This window comes from Magallana gigas, chromosome 3 (assembly GCF_963853765.1).
Source record: "Magallana gigas chromosome 3, xbMagGiga1.1, whole genome shotgun sequence".
NCBI classification, from domain to species: domain Eukaryota; kingdom Metazoa; phylum Mollusca; class Bivalvia; order Ostreida; family Ostreidae; genus Magallana; species Magallana gigas.
Window position 1 is genome coordinate 23839722 of NC_088855.1, and position 19543 is coordinate 23859264.

The 19543-nt window shown below is 32.7% G+C and overlaps 1 protein-coding gene across 5 annotated transcripts; it reads right to left on the bottom strand.

Moving 5' to 3' along the window:
* Positions 1-508: 508 nt before the first annotated feature.
* Positions 509-16347, bottom strand: LOC105318656 (NAD(+) hydrolase sarm1). 5 transcript variants are annotated; one of them, XM_011415877.4, is made up of 10 exons: positions 15694-15848; positions 11787-13242; positions 11475-11651; positions 11023-11147; positions 10369-10604; positions 10031-10054; positions 9475-9625; positions 9070-9259; positions 8360-8481; positions 509-1362 (listed from the first exon to the last, which is right to left on the bottom strand). In XM_011415877.4, exons 1-10 carry the CDS (start codon positions 15702-15704, stop codon positions 1140-1142), a joined length of 2715 nt encoding a protein of 904 aa, XP_011414179.3. In that variant the 5' UTR covers positions 15705-15848; the 3' UTR covers positions 509-1139. The 5 variants fall into 5 exon arrangements, with proteins under 5 accessions (XP_011414179.3, XP_065935079.1, XP_011414178.3 ...); XM_011415876.4 differs by lacking the exons at positions 509-1362; positions 15694-15848 and adding exons at positions 4267-5857; positions 16182-16347; XM_020063468.3 differs by lacking the exon at positions 509-1362 and adding an exon at positions 4267-5857 and having other exon boundaries at positions 15694-15849.
* Between the last annotated feature and the right edge of the window lie 3196 nt (positions 16348-19543).

Consider the following 19543-nt stretch of genomic DNA (forward strand, 5'->3'; position numbering starts at 1 on the left):
TGAAATCAATAAATACCAGTATAATCAAATACAACCATGAAGTTGAACTTTTTAGCACCATAGATATTAATTTATAAATATTTGATGAAAAAACAAAACCCACTGAAGAGCTAAATAACAATATTAGAATATGAAGAGGAGAACCTGCATAAATACCATATATCTCTCAAATTAAGCCTGGAGGTCATTGACATTTTAAATATAAGTGAACATTACAACCTTATACTGGTACACCAGACTAAAAATAAAACCAATTCTTTAAAAGCTGGAAGTTGTGAAAACAATTTCAAATTGGATAAAAATTTGTGCAATCAGCTCCACAAACAACATTCTATCTACGACTTTAACTTTGAAACTGCACTAAGTCTTGCAACTAATTAAAAAAAATGATTCTAAAAAACGTAATTAATTACCGTAACTACTCTTTACACATGCATGCATTCTGTTCCCAATAATGGGATCGTATCCAATGTTTGATCAATATGAATTGTTATAATCTGAAATTAACATCTAATTTAAATTAAAAACAAAATGGACACAAGTTTATCTGTTTTTCCATACCTCTTAAAATAAAGCAAAAAAACCCTTGCATATCAAAGAATATATAATATCATAGATAGCTGTTTTCCTCTAAAAAAAAAAATACATGTATACATCAAGAGGCCTATGGACCACCTTGCTCACCTGACCTATATTAGAAACTTAACGGGTAGCTTTAAAATAACAAAAAAAATACAAAACAAAATACTAGGCCACCTGAGTATATAAATATGACATTTAAAAAATACGCAGAATGGAAAATTATGTAATAAAGCAGTATATATGATTTATATTAAAATCTTGTTCTTGTTATCTTGAAAGAGCTTTGGCCTTAGACAATTAAACATTTTTAAAAGGAAATTGGGTAAAAGAAATCGACCTTTGAGGTTTCATTTCAAATGGTCACACAACAGTAGACTTAGTAAATTAGCAACAACAAAAAAATGCTGACAGTGATGAATATTAACATTATAATATGGGACTAAAAATACTAATGGTTATATAACAGAAACCCCTTTATAAGAACACAAAATAACAAGTCGTTGCAGCTTACTTTTTTGGTTTTACGAGAATGGGGTTAAAATTTCAATGGCAATATTCTAATTAGAAAAATTCCCATTGTTTGTTGCTCCTAACAACCTTTCAACAGAATTTCTTTGGATATCCATACGCTCCAATGAGTTTCTTGGTGACATTCGCTCCAATGCATTGAAATTAACAGCAGCCGGCAAAGGTGGAAGATTCTTTTGAATAGGAGATTTTTCTCCTGTCAGAAACTTCTCTACTTTGTCAACACAAGCATCCTGATAGTCATGTACCCATCTGAAAATATAGAATAAAAAAATATATAAATAAACATTCTATTTACGTTTAAATTTCAATGTTTCAATTATCAATAGAAATTGGTCGTTTTGTGTATGGATATCTTGTTCTTATCTAATAAAATAAAACAAGAATTCAATGAAGAAAATATTCAATATGGTTTTTTCTTCATAAATTTAGTATAAAGTACACTTAATGAGCGTCTTTTTAACCTCAATTTTTTTTTTTAACTTCTTTCAAAAATAAGGAGATCAATTAAAACTAACAAATCATATACTTTTTTCTTGAGGTGGAAAAGTGTTAACCAGACTGCACTTAAAACATCTCAAAATAGTTTGTCCCGCTCATTCAAATTCCACTGACATTAGTAAGTGATGCAGGAAGAACATTTAAAATCCTATTACTCTAAGATAAGACATGCTGAAATCTACGTTGAATAAGCTATATAACTCTCTCTCAATGATCGCAAGCCATGGTACCTGTTAATGCCTTCCTGCATTGTGACAGAAAAATTAAAATAACTCAGAGTTACAACTTTATTAGCTGTCATGTCAACATATGTAAAGTTAAAAAATGTCATGTACAAAACTGACGTCCCAAAAAACCTTAACAGGGCCATCAAATGGACAACAAAACAACATCGCTTCTATTGTAGCATAATTATAAAAACATGCTCTTAGAAGGCATTTCATTAACATAATTGTGATACCAGTTAATGATGTACATAGTAAATTTTATAATAATTTAACAGCAAGACATGTTATGTCTAAGCATCTGTGTAATAAATTACTACGAATTTTGTCTACTGTGAAAGAATGCTCTAAAATCAAAAACAAGGAATTTTACAGATGATGATAAATATATGAATTATGTAACAGCTGTATGATTGATGCAAAGTACTAGTACTAGTACATCGACTAGTATATCTCTGCCAAATAGTTACAATTTAGATTACCAAGTCTACCCAAAATTTCAAATGGCACAATACAAAAATAATTAAACCTCATGACATAAAAATCAATACATGTATCACATTGATAAGAATTGACTAGAAAAAAAAAATTGATAAAGAGCTAGCAAAAATCATATTTTAAATAAATTTGCATACAACTCATTCTTTAATGCAAAAATGATTTTGCGATTTTTGGTTTTTTTTTATATTTTTAATATCTGTAATTGCCTGTTTCACCACAAATAAAGATTATTTAAGGACTTCCTAGTTTCTTAACCACAATGCCAAAAATAGAGAAATATCTCTTGGGTGTGTCTATCTAATTCCATGCACGAGGCATTTCACAGATAACATATTATACAGCATTATTCAATTCCCTCAATAGGCCATCTACCGGTAATTAACATATTGAGACTTGATTGAAAAAGGCACACTTATATCTTCAAAAATATATTAATAACTTTTTAAGATTTTCACACCAGATCAGTCGTTTAACAAACAGTCATGTAGTTATAACCTTGAATGAAATTAACATTTCCTTTTAGGGGTCCTTTTTACTAGATAGTATACACCTGATTTTACCAATCATTTAACAACATTTAGTTGACATCTTAATTTACACTACATTAAAAAACTACTAGAATACATGTACAAAGAAATCAAACCTTTGACTATAATTTAAACATGCTAAAGAGACATAAAAGTACATGAAAATGTCATAAATAGGTGTATATATATATACGAATTTATAAAAATATCCAAACACTGTACCATATAATTATAGTCTGCCTGCAGGCTGTTGGTAAAATTCCTGAATGATATATTGAATGATAATCATTTAGATTGAGGAATTTTGCATAAGGAGTGCAATGCATTAAGTATAATTATATATATATATATATATGGGAATCAGAGACTAAGGCATTTACTTCAATATATTAAAATTGGAAATTAAATACATGTATAGACAAGAGGTATATGCCAAATAATCAGGTTAATGTAAAAAAAAAATAAAAATTAGAAGTTGGTGGATGGGATGACCATTATGTCCCTGGCATGGAAAGTTGAAACATGCAAAAGGTACAAATTGTCAATAACTGGGTGGGTTGGGGGGGGGGGGGGTGAAAACAAATGGGCAAAGTATGAAAGAGTCAAAATCTCATATATAAGGCACTGTTTTAGATTTTTCCTACATTATTTCATAATTTCCCTCAAGAATGTATGTTCGTATCTACAAGGAGTGATAGGAGGATTTAAAGCTGAAGGAAAGCTAAGGAAATTTAACAACAGGATTTCAAGAGTCCACTTTCTCTCTCTAGCTAGTCAAAATGTCCATGGACCACTACACTCACCTGAGGTAAATATTTCAAGTGATTTTGTGTATCCCTTTTCTATGTTCATATTTCAAAATTTTGAGCTCCCCCCCCCCCTCCCCCCAAAAAAGGGGTTAAAGGTTGCAAAGTTTGGGGGAGAATTTAAATCTTGAATATATGTGTATATCATCATGCTAGCATAATAATATCATGAGTGAAATGCAGCACTGAAGATATTATTACAAACCATTTTAAAAAGATTTTTTCAAAATAATATTTTAAAGTTGAAGTATGTACCTTTCCTTGGGTCTAACTGTTGGTCTTGGGGTGATGATTTAAACCAATTTAAATCAACACTTTATGAAGATTTTTCAAATGTGATATCACAAATTGTGGCATTGAAGCCTTTGAAGAATTTCAAGATAATTATCTTTATATACTCCGTTCATCAAAATGCTGTCAAATGGTGGCTTCAAGAGGAATGCATTGGTCATTGATGAGGATAAACATTTATAAAAATACATGTTTTGATAAATGCATTAACTGGCTGTTGGATTTTCATTATGATACACCCTCAAAATTAACACAAGGTTATACCAGTGACCCTAAAGTCATTAAATCCCCAATGATTCTTATATAAAGGAAATAATGCTTTTCCTTGGAAAAAATGTATGAAATACTGCAAAATCTGTTAAAGGAATGGAAGAATAGACATACACCAAACTAAGTGATCAGAAAAGAAAGTCACATCAAGCTCTCAGCTCTCAGCTCAGGAGAGCTGAAAAAGGAATCTATTATAAGGAAAATTGTGTTGTTTCTTTTGATTGATTACAAATATATGAGATATACTGACATCTTTGCACACAAAGCCGACATCCACAACCAAACACAAAGTTCAATTAATTAAGTTATGAACAAGTAAATTCATTTCACTTCAACTAAAAAATTTTAATTGCAATCACACATCAAACTGGTTTTTAAGTGTGGACATTTAAACTAAAATAGGTGGCACTGAAATATCACAATCAACTGTACCTTTGAAAATAGCAATAAACAGATGAATGAGAAATGAATATGTTGGGACTAGAACTGAGGCTCTATCTGATAAAGGAAATTATATTCATAGAAGAGATCTATAACTCATTGAAGTCACAGCGAATAATCATAGAAATGTTTGATATTCCTTTGAGGTATTACAGGCTTTTTCCTGAATAAGAAGAGTTAGAACTGTTAGAAGGAAGCTTAGTTATATAGATACAGTAGACCTGGAACACATTAAGGTTTTATAGATTTCATTATGTTCCTGATTCTACAAATTTTCTGTATGTATCAAGCAATTGCTTGATTTCATAACTGATTAAAAATAAGTGGGGTTTTTTTTTTAAATGATAGAAGCAATTACTGTATTTTCGCGAGGTTAGCAAGAGCCTTTTCATCGCGAATATTTCTTGTCGCGAACCAATCCTTTGTCTATAGTTTTTATAACAATACAGGCTGGATAAGGCTTGGTCGCGAACCAGTATATCTGCAGTTACCGGTAATCGCGAAATAAAGTTGCCGCGAATTAAAATTGGTTTACAGTAATTGGGCATGGAATAAAAAGTCTCTGCTACAAGAAACTTTATTACCGGTAATACCTGTAAATTAATTGAAACTTGATTCATGTTAAAAAAAAAAATAGGTATATTAAAAAGAAAAACAATGTAAATTCGCAATACCCATAATAAATATATTTTATAAATGGTAAAAAAAAATTATAATAGAAAAATCTCCATGGAATAAAGTGAAAGTGAAAAGGTAACAATATAACATATCAAATCGTGAACACCTAGGCAAGTAGAATTGTAGATTTTCAAGGAAGATCTGCCGGTACATCTATTTTGATAATTGTTTGATAATGCATTTCCATTGAAAATGTTGAAAAATCTGACATAAAAAGGTCAACTATTTTCAAAAATGTTCAACAATAGAATTTATCGTTTCTATAAAGTTTGAAGCTGTCGATTTTTTACGACTTTCTTTTCTGTCATCACTTTTTTTCCTTATCGTCACATCTTCATGCGTGAGCACTTCATCCAAGGTCAGAGCAGATGAAATGCTATTACTTTCTGATGCTGGTCTTTCCAGAATTGTAGGCAGTTCCTCAGACCTTAAGCGTGCTATGACAGGTACTTTTTTGAGGAAAGCTTCAAGCTTAGCCATGCAAGCTTCTTGGTAGTCGTGCACCCATCTACAGCAAATAAGGACAAAGCGTCATGTGACCATCTGTTAGGTTTGAATTGAAACCAGTTTGGAAGACTAAGTGTAATTAATATCATTAAACCATGCCATGCCATTTGCTTAGTAATAAAAACAATTCTACTTTGTTGGTGTATTCATTCCTAGGACTCTTTAAGTTAAATAACAATACTACTTAATCTTCAAATACCTATATCTAAAATATCTAGAGAGAAAGAAAAATTGAAAAAAGATCTAATGTTATCTCTAGCATTCAATGCCATTTAGTGAAAAGAATTTGCTTTTCTTGAAGACAACAAAAGTTTTTTTTTTTTTTTCTCACAGATGATCTTACGAATTAAGCAACATGCATTTTCCACTTCACTTGGATACACAGAAAAAAAATAGAATGCAAAGTCTTCATCAAGAGGTCCAAGGGCCACATCGCTCACCTGAGCAATAATGTTTAACAAAGTGCAACAATAGGGGACATGATATGCCTATCTGTAACTAGATGAACATTATACATATCACTGTTTGGATACTGAAATGACTACCTTGAAAAATGTGATCCAGAAACAACCAGTCTGGATTTGGAGACACAAAATTTTTAAAATGACCAACCATATACACTTGCCAATATATCTAGGGAGTTAAAAATCAAGTGAAATTTTGGTGTCTTCTTTAAAGATCCTTTCAGGATTTTTTTTTAAAACAGAGAAGTTTGCAAAAATTTTTATTGGAATCCATACTCAGCGTCAACTTTTGACTTACAGTCCTGACAACAAAATATTGAATAACTAAATTAACTACTTGTATTTGAACCCTAAAATTATTGGATAAATTGTAAAGTGAGTAATTTGTATGGAAATGAAATTGTCAATTTAAATCATAGAATAATTTGGTATATAAAATGAATATCTCATTAAAGTCTATGGGACTCAAAACCAATCAAAATCTCCATAAATTTGAGTCACCTGACTCAGGTAACCTTAAACTTTTAACTCAAGTTAGATTTAACTTTTAACTCAAAATTTTTTAAAACTCTTATGATTTCAAGGCAAACAAATATATATATATTTTTAGAATTAGGTTGTGAAAACCGCCTGGCAACAGTTTGTTTACTTAGTGTTCATGCCATTTGATGGTTACCAAAAATTGTGGTTCTATAAATATGACAATTGAACAGTTCTATTCCTTTCGACATGCAGTATTTCCTCCTCTTGAGTAGAGTAAAGGTTTCCACACAGTTAATTTAAACCATCATGGATTTTAAACAAATATAATTTTATTGCATTATAATCACCATAAGCCCTTTTTTCCCTTTTTTTTTCTTTTTTTTTTTAAATTTCAAAGAACAGTCATCTACCACAATGAACTACGCTACAAAACTAACTTGAAAATTACTTTAGTGACCTACAGTCCTCAACACAGTTTGACTCCTCTTATAAAACATCTAGATATTACTTGTTTGCATGTACATTGGTATTTTACTGGTACAATGTATATTGAAATCTTGAATTAATCTTTTGCAAATCAATATTCAACAAAAACTTTGGCTTAGTAGTATTTCTGGGACCAAATGTGTCATTAGCCTTAACTTTGCCTAAATATCCTAATAAAGAACTATATATGATATGAGTTGAATTTTGCCCCATAATTCGCCATTTTTAAAGTGTTTCGGGAATATTAAAATGTTATGTTATTTTTTTAGAGGAGTTGATATAAAATATATTTTTCACCTATTTATTTGATTTATTTGCACTCACTTGCAGTATATGACGTCAGAAGTGACGCTATTTCTATAATTCAATCAAAATCAGTCAAAAATTGACATTTTTCTTACCTTTAAACGAATGGGAAATATAGAGCGCATGCTTGAACAAGGAATTTTTTTTTGTCAGTTATTAGTCTTGGCTAGTTACATCTCTGATTAAAATATGTTGCTTGTTCAAGCGTGCGCTCTATGTTTTTTGAAAGAAAAACTGCTTGAAAACAAGCTGTTTTATGCTAAAAATGCAAAAATGGCGGGAAAAGACTGTCTTCATGAAACCATATTTCTAAATTGTGGGCACTTGAATCAAAATGAACATAATGTATAATCATCACATATATATCTGTACAAAGAAAACACAGATTTTCAGTAAAATGATAATGTTCATTGTAGGGGGCCATTTTAGGCCCTTATCATATATAGTCCTTTTCATAGTTGTATTTAACACATAAAGCACAAATGACTTGTTTAGAATGAGAACAATATTTTGATGCTGAGGACTAAAGAAATTACCATAAAGAACTGAGTATTCACTTAAGTTTACCGGTATATCATATACATTTGACAGGTACTGAAATCCTTGGTACGGCTTTCATTAAGTATTAAATAACACAAAATATTTGATAAATACTTTGGGATGCTTTTAGAATATTAATTCAGCTATTCTAGCCACCTTCGCCCAAATGCGTAAATAAAGTGCGCAAAAGCAAGGGGAGCAAAATCAACAAAGAGAGCACCAACCTGACTCCATTGAAGTACACCACTTGCTGCATATCTGAGGGCAACACTTCTGGCAGAGGCCAGTCAAAGTTGTCCAGCACGGGAATGATGTTACAGTCACTCTCAAGGGCTGTCACAATTTCCTGAAGTTACATTAACAAGAAATGTTTTAATTAAAGATGATGTCCCGATCATTTTATCTGGACCATGACAAAGACAATTATACAATAAACCAATGGGTTTTTTTTCCTATCAGTGTCTTTCGTTTCCGACATCAATATTTTCATTTCATTTTCCTATTTCTCCCTTTTAATTCTTTTTAATTTTGTCCAGGCATAATTTTTGAAATGGTTTGGCCAAATTTCAAGCCCTGCCATAAATCCAGAACCCAGACGACCTAAATGTGAATTCAACAATTTTGGTTGAGGTCCTATTGCTAATAATAACCATGCATTTTTGTATGCAAAATACTCAGAAGTAGAGAAAAGGATTTTAAGATTACTTCAATTTTTCACAAAAAAGCTTGTATTTCTCCCCTGGGGCTGGGGTCATGAATTTATTCTGCTTCACACAAAAAGATGCAAATCACAAAATGTTGTAATCAGTTCTTTTCAAAATAGAAACTAACTTTAAAAATTTCATAAAAAATCAGCTGAAGTAAGTCAGGTGTGAGCTCTATAAATAATACTCAATGAGATTTATCAAACTCCATATCATAGCCTCACACCTACCTTATGAATCCAGTCCTGCTGTTCGTCATCCCCTATGCACCTGTCTAATGCACATGGTGTCAACACTAACAGGAAGTGCTTTGCTAAACGTATATTCATCAACAGGTTTTCGTCAAATTTGCCAGCTCGAAGTCGATCAATATCCAGAAACACAGAGAAGCCTCGGAGTTGAAGATGAACCTTCAGCAAACTGCATTTTAAAGAAAAAAAAAATTTAAACATCCCCAATAAATGGATTGACATACAGAAGGACAGGATGATTCCTATATATTTTGCAAGAGTAAAAAATTCTTCCGGTAAATCTTAGAAGTGATATTCCTGTTTAGAAGACACCTCTTTGACCCTGATAAAAGTTCCATTCCTGCCAGGCAGCCATTTAGAATATGATATACCTGTATATCTTACCTGGCTAACTGCGATCCATTAGATCTTCTGTAGCTGATGAAAACATCAACTGCTTTTGGATATGATGCAAACCCTGTAGGATCTATGCTCTTTTGTCTAGTAAGACTGCCAATGCTGCCATATTTAGGCAATGGTATCGCTGTGTATAAATCTAGAAATAAAGAAGACGAAATGTAAACAGAGAATCCTAAACAATTTGCCTATTGAAACATCTCCCAAGTGAAATATCCACAGAATTAGACTTTACAAATTCAAAACGAAAAAAAAAAAGATAGAGCATAATGCTGAATGTTGCTCAGAAATATGCATTAGATAGAACTGAAATGATGATCACCAATTTGATGAATTGTGTAAAGATAATGTCACAGCAAAAAGGTAGTGAATTAAAAGGATGGAACATATTTTGAAAGATCAAGTAATTTCATGTATCATTAAAAGCTTGAAAAAATTACCATACAAGCTTTTACATATCAATACAGGGTTTTGTAAGTTTAGAATCACTAGATGAAAGAGGAGTTGAATCAATGATGATGATAGAAGTGAAAAAGTTTTTTACCTCTTGTGTTTCTGTTTAGAAGGCCTAAACATTATTTGAATTGACTAATCATTTGTTAAAAGACAACTCATGAACAAAACAATTTCGGTATCAATTAATCAGGCTAATCATCAATAAGGATATTAATTTTGTTGTTGCTTTAGATGAATTGTGCATTTGTAAATACACAAACCCAAAAAATAAAGCATACCAGGCACTATGAATTCAAATAAAAAGTTTCTATCTTTATCAGAAAAGCACTTTATCAGCATATTTCATCCATGATTAAGGGATGTTCATTATGCATAAGTGCCTAATGTACACAAGACTTTGCAGTAGATATTCATTTGTTATTTTACCTTCTACATGCTCTAAGATGAGGCGACGATGGATGCCATTTTTGATTCCACAGACATGGTCCAGCTCCTCATTATTGGTGGAGGCCAGTACCTCCTTATTCATGCCTGCCTTCAGCATTTCATAGGTGTACTGTGAGAGATCAGGGAGAATCTTCATCAACCATGCATCCATTTGTGATGGATCGCAAGAAGAATAGTCAGCTGTTATTTTCAGTGATTTCAGTTCACGTAAAAACCTGAAAGAATGAAGAAGTCTCCTACATTTTCACTTCAAAACATCAGGAACAACCTGAAAACTGGCCACACAGTTCACACGAACAACAAAGCCGAACTTATTTCTAGTCCATTTACTGTTACAATGTTGCCGTTGAGGAGCCTCTAGCTAAAATGCACTTTTTATTTATTGTACTGCAAAACTCAAGCATAACATTAGCAGGAAGGATATTGCAAATTTACTATTACTTTGATATTTTTGAATAACATCTTGCCAAAATCCTTATGTAAACTTGCAGAAAATCACTCTATACCAAAAATATGGATTCAAGAAATTTATAGCAATGATGTGTAATTTTACACAAGGGCAAAATGATTAGAATTATAATAATGGCACATGGTTTTTTACACTTCTTTGATCATGGGACATAATAAATCTACCTCTTCCTGGCTATCTTGCAGTCTATTTTGATACTACTCTCCAACTCCTGTTCTGTGAGAAGCAACAAAATATCACCATCCACTTGGCAGCTCATGAAATTGTGGACATAATCTTTGAACCCCACCTACAAATCAATAGAAATGGTGTTGACTGTAACATCTCCTTAGAACTAAATTTACAATAAAACTTGGGCACTTAAACATTATGAATACAGTAATACAATTCTGAGTATAAGTCTGTCGCCCTTGTAAAACAGTGGTACTTAGTGAGGATTAATTGATGATGCTTACAGCTCGTGAGTTATCTAAACAAAAACACCAACCACCATGGACAAAAAGTTCATGCTAAGTGTGGAAGAGCACCTGAAGTCTTTGATTCAATAATATCTGTTTATTATTGCAGTTGCCACTTCATAAAAACACATTGACAAAACTCTCCATTGGTTACCGACCTGAGCGACCCAGTGGGCTACATCCACCACACTCCAGACAGGCACCTGTGTGGTCAGTTTGTGAGGGATGCTCTCCCCTATCACCTTCAGCGCCTGGGCAGCCAGTTTGGAGGCTGTAGCATTGGGACTGCTGGCAACTTTCTTCAGAGGTTCTATTGCACCAATTTCATAAAAGAGCTGTAACAGATTAAAATAAAACAATTCCTTATATTGCTACATACAAGTATCACATAATTATTCAAAGATTTTATCTAGAAAAAATATCACTGAAATTTCATTTCAAATGATGTAGAGAATTTAATTGAAACTTGCATCAAGTTTTCCCTGCTCTTCTTTGATTCCTGCTTCCATAGCAAAATGAAAAGCAGCCAAACTTTGAGCTTCCTCCCTCCTGCTCTGTAGAAGGGGCACCATTCTTTCTAACCACATATGATCCTTTCCTTGTTGTTGAGACAAGTCACATTTTGCAAACGAAGATGGCTTTGTTGAGTTTATGAATGGCATAACCAGTTCTAAAGTTCCTGACTTGATCACAGCAGCCTCCAGTTCTTTATTTGCCAGTAGAACAACAATGGCCAGACATGCATAGTATCTTATTGTATCATCTTCCATAAAGGCAAGGGGAAAGAGCCACTCTGGAACATTTCTTTTTGCCATTTCCTCCTGGTTTTCTGCACCTCCAAACAACGAAAGATTGGCAAGGGCCTTGGCACAGTGTCGAAGATTTCGAATATCACTTGACCTTGACCAGTGTAAAATGACATCGAGTCCTCCATAGTTGATAATTTTTGTTGATGCCTCCTCAGAGATTTTGAACAAACCCTCTAAAATACCAGTAATAATGTAGGACATCTCATGATTTGAAATTTCTCTTTTTGTCATGGAAACAACAGTTTCAAGTCCAGTTTTGGCAACATGGTTTCTATTTTCCCAAGAAAGACACTGTTCTAAAACAGCTGCTGATGCCTTCAGAATGTCTTTTTTACTTGAACTGCAATTGTTAATGACCATATCCAGCATACCCTCACTTCTCAAAACATCACACAAACGATAGGCAATGTCTCTTCCATACATTGGCACCTGCCATGCCTCTATCAAGACATTTTTTATCTTGTCCAGATGCCTAACTTCATGTCTAGGATTCGCAGCTTTCAAAGGTTTAATGTGACTTTCTAGTTCTTGAGACAATTTCTGGTAACTGATTTTCACATTCGTTTGGTTTTGTCGATTCGTATCAGAATCTGTCACAGTTGGCAGGCTCAAGGGGTATTTGTCACAGTACTGTACTTGTGTAACCTCTTGTTCAATGGCATCTTCACTGAATCCATTACTTTCTAGCTCATCCGACGAATACCAGTTCTCAGATGCAGATAGTACAGATTCTCTAGACGAAGATTCACAGATTGTCGAGTCTGCATCTTGAGAGAGTGTCTCTAAAAGGTCTATTGAATTTCTTTTCCTTGTTCTTGAAAATCCACTGGATTTAGAATCTTCTTGATCCAAGCTAGAGAGATCAAAATAAACCTTTGAACTCTCTGAAATTTGAGGTGGCTGTCCTTTTCTTTCAACTTTTTCGCTCGAAAACTTTCTACTTCCTGTAACGGCACTAGAACTAAATTTTACAAAACTTGATTCAGAATGGGACTTTTCCATTGATCTAAGTTGTTCATGTTTCTTGGTGGAGGCCAATTCTTTCAAACCTTTTGTTGATTTTGGTTTGCTGAGTGATCCATCATCCGAGTCATCCGACATTTCTGGTAACTGTGCTCTGTGAACAAACGAATACATGTATAATCATTCAAAAATAAGGCTAATTAACATATTAATACTCAGCAAAGAGGCTCATGGGTAACATGGCTCATTTCAGGTACAATCACCATCTATGACCGACTATAATAAAACTGTATATATGTATACTCAATTAAAATTACCGTTTAATCTTGGTCAGTTATTTTCATATAGCTTAATTTCAAAGGTTTTGCCCTAGTTCCTTTTCAAATCGGCTAATAGACTTACAATATATCTTTTGATTTTTGTAAGCGAGATAATAAAATTTCAAATATTACACTATTTCTTTAGATGTCCCACTTGCTGACCCAATTTTTTTTTTCAGCAAGTGAAAGTATATCTTAGTACATATGGTACATATTAGTATGTACTACATGTATTCATTTTTTGTCTTACTGAATGTATTCTGCATTGTCCTATTGTTAAAAAAATAACATTACATGTATTTGTCAAATGAATTCAACAGGTAGATTCCATTCCTCAAACCCTTTGTCTTGATTGCATATATTCACCTAAATAAGATGACCCTCACAGTAGTACAAAGAATTAATTACCAGGTATGAGGGTTTACAAAAGTTTTTAAAATTCAATGACTGAAATTTATCATAGTTTTATGTTTAAAACAAGAGAAAAGCTGTCAATGTGACAGCAAACCGGGTTTTCTTTTATGTGAACTGTATCCATAATCCTATCAACACGTATCCAGTGAAATGGAGTACCCTATATGCAACATTTTGCCAAAAAATGACTAAGTTCAAAAGCTGGTATTTTTTTCATAAATTATCAGAAATCAAAATCCTAGCAATATGCACACCTCTGATATATGAACAATTGATCTGCAAAAGAACAACTTCCTATCTTAAAAACTGTAGGAGGAGTTATCCGTACAATGAGGGTACCCTATATGCAATATTTTGCCAAAAAATGACTAAGTTCAAAAGCTGGTATTTTTTTCATAAATTATCAGAAATCAAAATCCTAGCAATATGCACACCTCTGATATATGTACAATTGATCTGCAAAAGAACAACTTCCAATCTTGAGAACTGTAGGAGGAGTTATCCGTACAATGAGGGTACCCTATATGCAATATTTTGCCAAAAAATGACTAAGTTCAAAAGCTGGTATTTTTTTCATAAATTATCAGAAATCAAAATCCTAGCAATATGCACACCTCTGATATATGAACAATTGATCTGCAAAAGAACAACTTCCAATCTTGAGAACTGTAGGAGGAGTTATCCGTACAATGAGGGTACCCTATATGCAATATTTTGCCAAAAAATGACTAAGTTCAAAAGCTGGTATTTTTTTCATAAATTATCAGAAATCAAAATCCTAGCAATATGCACACCTCTGATATATGTACAATTGATCTGCAAAAGAACAACTTCCTATCTTAAAAACTGTAGGAGGAGTTATCCGTACAATGAGGGTACCCTATATGCAAAATTCTGCCAAAAAATGACTAAGTTCAAAACCTGGTATTTTTTCGATAAATTATCGGAAATCAAAATCCTTGCAATATGCACACCTCTGATATATGTACAATTGATCTGCAAAAGAACAACTTCCTATCTTGAAAACTGTAGGAGGAGTTATCCGTACAATGAGGGTACCCTTTTGGCAGCCGCCCGCCCGCCCGCCCGCCCACCCGCCCGCCATTTTCACCATTTTAATAACCGGATTTTTCCGTTGGAAAACCCGGTTAATAAAAAATTTCAGGTTGATTGTAGAAAAACCCTAATAAATTTAAACAACCTAGAAATCAATTTAGAATATAAGGAGAAAGAAATTGATGATAAATTAATATTGCATTTTATATATTAAAAAATAGCAACAAAAAACAGAACTATTCATTTATATTTTCTTCTGTCTTAGGTTACTATTTCCAACACTTTTAAAGGAAAATACACACACCTGAACATTAAAATGGATTAAAATGAAGATATTCAATGCAAGTTTTTGAAGTTTTTTTCTATCAGAAGTTCTCGGAAAACCTCTCATAAACTTTGAACAATATACAACGGTTTCTTCCATGTCCTTAACACTGTCAAATCTCTGTTACAGACTGGATATTTATTTTTAGCAATGATCTTTAATCTAACAAGATGGAGGGGGCGTTTCAAAGGAAAAAAATCTTTAAGATTTTAGCATACTAGTGATTGAATATCATATAGACCCCAAGGAAATTATGAACAGGCTATCAAATAATTAAGGAAACTGTGATGCATAAACATCTTTGAAGATAAAAACATTTTTAGGTTAATAAATCAAAAATATTTCCATACTTGCAAAACAAAATTTTTTTTCTCTAAAAGCCCCTAAAAATACAGTTCAATATTTGGTACAATTATCCTGACCAATTTGGTGAGAAAACCGGGTCTTAAGATTACAAAATATCAATATTTTGTAAATTAATATACTTTACCTTCTAACCATTTCGAATTCTAATCGTTTAGTAAACTTTAGGTTATAGCAATGGACTCTGCACCAAATCTCGTTATGAAAGGAAGAGGTAACTGATGCCTCAAGTTTTGATTAATAACTTCCTATTACATGACAAATACACTAGGCCATGGAACCTAAGATCTTACAAACGAAGTAAGAAATCGTAATCGGATGAGTCATTCTAGAGACATGTGTGATAACGAGCGACTGTCGAGTTCATTCAATTATAACACATCAATCATATTAATGTATAATTGTGATTGGATTAAATCGCTTGTAGCTGACAATATAACCATGAAATAATTCACCTGAACAATTATAACCTTGCGATAAACAAAATCTTTCATCAGAAAGTTTTGTAACGTTACAAGTTAACGTTAGACAGTGTTAGTAAATGGATCTACAAACAGACACGTAATTAAATATAAAGGTATTTTATCAAATTTCAATATGCATAAATGATATTACCTTCAATCTTTACTTTCCAAACACAAATTCATAACATTATGATATGATAACGATAAAATTGTCACTGTCAGACATAAAAATAAAAAAATTCTCCTCACTGCACTCTTCACTCTTCCCTTAGTTTTCGTGTATCTCGAACCCGATCACCTGTATGGGAGTGGAAGTTGCTAAAATGCGGAACAGGAACGCTGAAGGACGGTACACAGAGATATTACGTGTTTTCGCTTGACACATTGAGTTGTACATCAATCCATGATGCACGTTATTACTGTACAGTATACATTGTATTGGAACCTCAAGTATTTATATGATTAATAATCTATTGTAGTGTTTCCCCGGCTAAATCCCATTTTTTTTGGAGATATCGATGTATTTCCTTTTCTTTGATATGGGAGTTTGACGCAAGATATCAAATTATTAAAATGTTTTCGTTGATTCAAAGTTCATAAAATCAATCCATATGATGTCAGAGAATAAATCATAAATAAACAAATAAACACAAATATTTATTTCAAGTTAAAGATAGACAAGTAACCCTCATCTTAATCGGCTCAAGAATTTAGTTTCATCAATATTTTTTAAATATGCGTGTAGATTTTATAACTTGAACCGACACTGTATACTCCCCCCCCCCCCCCCCCCCCATCCTGCACTTTACAATGGCCAGGCTATAAATATAAACCTTAAATATCATTAATTTAAATGCAGATCCTGTATGAGTGCCCGTGGGTTGTTTTTTTTTTGGGGGGGGGGGTATTTTTGGGGGTATTACTTGTATACATTTGATTTATTAATACTTAATCAACATTCATAAATTTCGAGATAACACCTAGCAAACATTTCCATTCATTTTTTCTGAATGAAATGAAAATACTTTTTGATTTCTGATGTATCACCCGTTTATATGGTCTGTTCTAACCACACAGCGACTTGAACAGTTGAATTGCTTTTCTTATAAAACTGATTATCTTCGAATAAATAACAGCTTACAATTGATAAATGAATCAGATGGGATGAATAATTATAACTTGAAAATTATCCATCATTAGAAGTATATATTACTCAATTTTTGCGTGAATATATACATTATAATGATATATGGATGTAATAATAAAAAATTAGAATCGTTTACGCGCGTTTCATTCAAATAAAATACCTGTAAAAAGTTACAAAAAAACAAACAAACAAATTATAACGTTATGAAGTAGTCTCTCTGACTTTTTTTTTTCTTAACAAACGCAAACTTTTGTTTACAAACAGCATTTCAAACACGTACACTATAAATTTACAAAGTCACACGAAGTGAAATGTCACGTCAGCATTGCGTATGTCCTCTATCATATAGTGTTTATAAAGGAAGTAGCTTGCTGATAGCCTGGGGGATGTTATTTTACTTTTTGGTGCAGGCGGCGATAACCTGATTTAGATGGCCATCCTACACCATTGTCTTCCGCGTTCATCACAGCGCCACTCCATAGAATAAAGATTGATCGACTGAATTTATTTATCTTTAGATTTAAAATATCTTTTATTAATAAAATAAAAATATGACCAGTCTATCTTTGACTTGTATTTAAAAAAAAATATTATTGAGCATATCAATGGTGACCAAAATTTAAGCTCTAAATTATCACTGTAACAACCAAAGCAATGTTTCAAGTTTCTCTGAAAAATGAAACAACAGCAAAAATTATATAAAATAATAAAAAGTAGTCTCTTATTTCTGAAAAGATGCTCTAACGATCCATCAATTAATATTTAGGCGCGTCGAGCAACCTTAAGTGCTAGAATGAACCCGTCATATTGTAGAATTGTTGTCTTTGGACGTCATGATCCAAGGCTGTCAGTGACAGAATAGGTCTCGCTGTACCTCGCAATAACGTTCACACGGTGCTACGGGTTTCTGTAAACGTTCCTAGCTACATCATTAGTTGATGAGTCTGCCTGCAGCATCCCCACAGCTCTGGCACGTGGCATCGTTTTTGAAACTGGGGGGGGGGGGGGGGGCTCAACCAAGAAATATTGACAAGCGCAAAAAAGGGGGGGGGGCAGGTATACCCATATCTTCAATTTCACTGCTTTATCCCTTGTTTCCAATTCAATTCTCAACACGGTCCCATAAAAAGTCGGGGGGGGGGGGGGGGGTGTGCAACTCCATGTTAATTCATTTTTTTTAATTTGTTAATTATAGAAAAATCATTGCTGTGCCAAAAAGTGGGGGGGGGGGGGCAGGCCCCCCTGTCCTCCCCCATCCCGATGCTTCGTGCCTGAGCTCGAGTCTTTTCCATATGCGACTACTCATGCATATATTTAAGTTAAGGGGCAATATTGTATACACGCGCGTGTTCGATTTCGATTATTTTACTATGCACAGTCTTGATAAAAGTTTGATATATTACAGATGATTCATAATCCTGGAGATTCGATTGCAAACCAAAATTGAGGTTCCCACTGCGGAAACTATATAATATCCCCCTAAAATTATGGAATCTTTTTTATCGCTTAAAGAGTGACGTTTGTAATAAAATGACATGTTTTCAAGATATCCTTGATAATGATAAATATGTTAAAGCAATATGAGCTTTATTTTCTAGAATTTTATTTTGCTGCAAAAACCTGCTAGTATTCTAAGTATGTATGTAACTTAAACTTTTATGATAAATAAGATTTGAAAAATTCATTCATTTTTGTCAGAAGAAAGATTTATCTTATAAGGAATATATAGCGATTCAACTTTTGTACAGGACGACAATAATTCAATTTTGCTTCGATTAAGGCTTCTTAAGGTGTAATATCCCTCTGCTATTAATTTTACCATATCTTTTTAAAAAAAATTTATATTGATTTTCACGAAAGTCAATATCAATAGATTCAAATGAAACAAAGTTGAAGTGATGAAGCGCTACTAGATTTTTCCAAAATTGATAATGTGTCGAATCACGATATGAAGAAAACTAGACATAGTGAATAGAAAAAGCAAAATTTTACCATCGCAGCATAAAATTAAAAACATTAAATGTATATGAAAATAATATACAGTTATATACATTGCCAATTCATAGTAGAAAACATAATGAAGCGGTGTTTTTTAGTTCAGAATAACACTTTGTTGCAAGGGTTTGTAACAAAAATTGCTTCAATTAGCAAGAGTTATCTTTCTTTATCATAAACTATTGAAGGTTTTACATACATGTTTTACATACAGTACATGATAAATTGCCACAGTTTCTTATTAATCAGGAAGGTTTTCTGTTTTTAAATTTGGATAAGATAATAGTTCATGTGAATGGATCCACATGTTTTAGAAATGCTAAAAATGTAAACCAGTCGTGAGAGCATTTTGTTATAACACAATAAGGGGA

What these genes read in the sequence shown, in the direction of transcription:
- LOC105318656 (XM_020063468.3), bottom strand. An exon ending in AAGAGCAGGGAAAACTTGAT is followed by an intron (nt 11,652 to 11,786) that starts GCAAGTTTCAAT and finishes AATCTGTTACAG; the next exon opens with CTCTTTTATGAAATTGGTGC. An exon ending in AATGGATCGCAGTTAGCCAG is followed by an intron (nt 9,260 to 9,474) that starts GTAAGATATACA and finishes TTTAAAATGCAG; the next exon opens with TTTGCTGAAGGTTCATCTTC.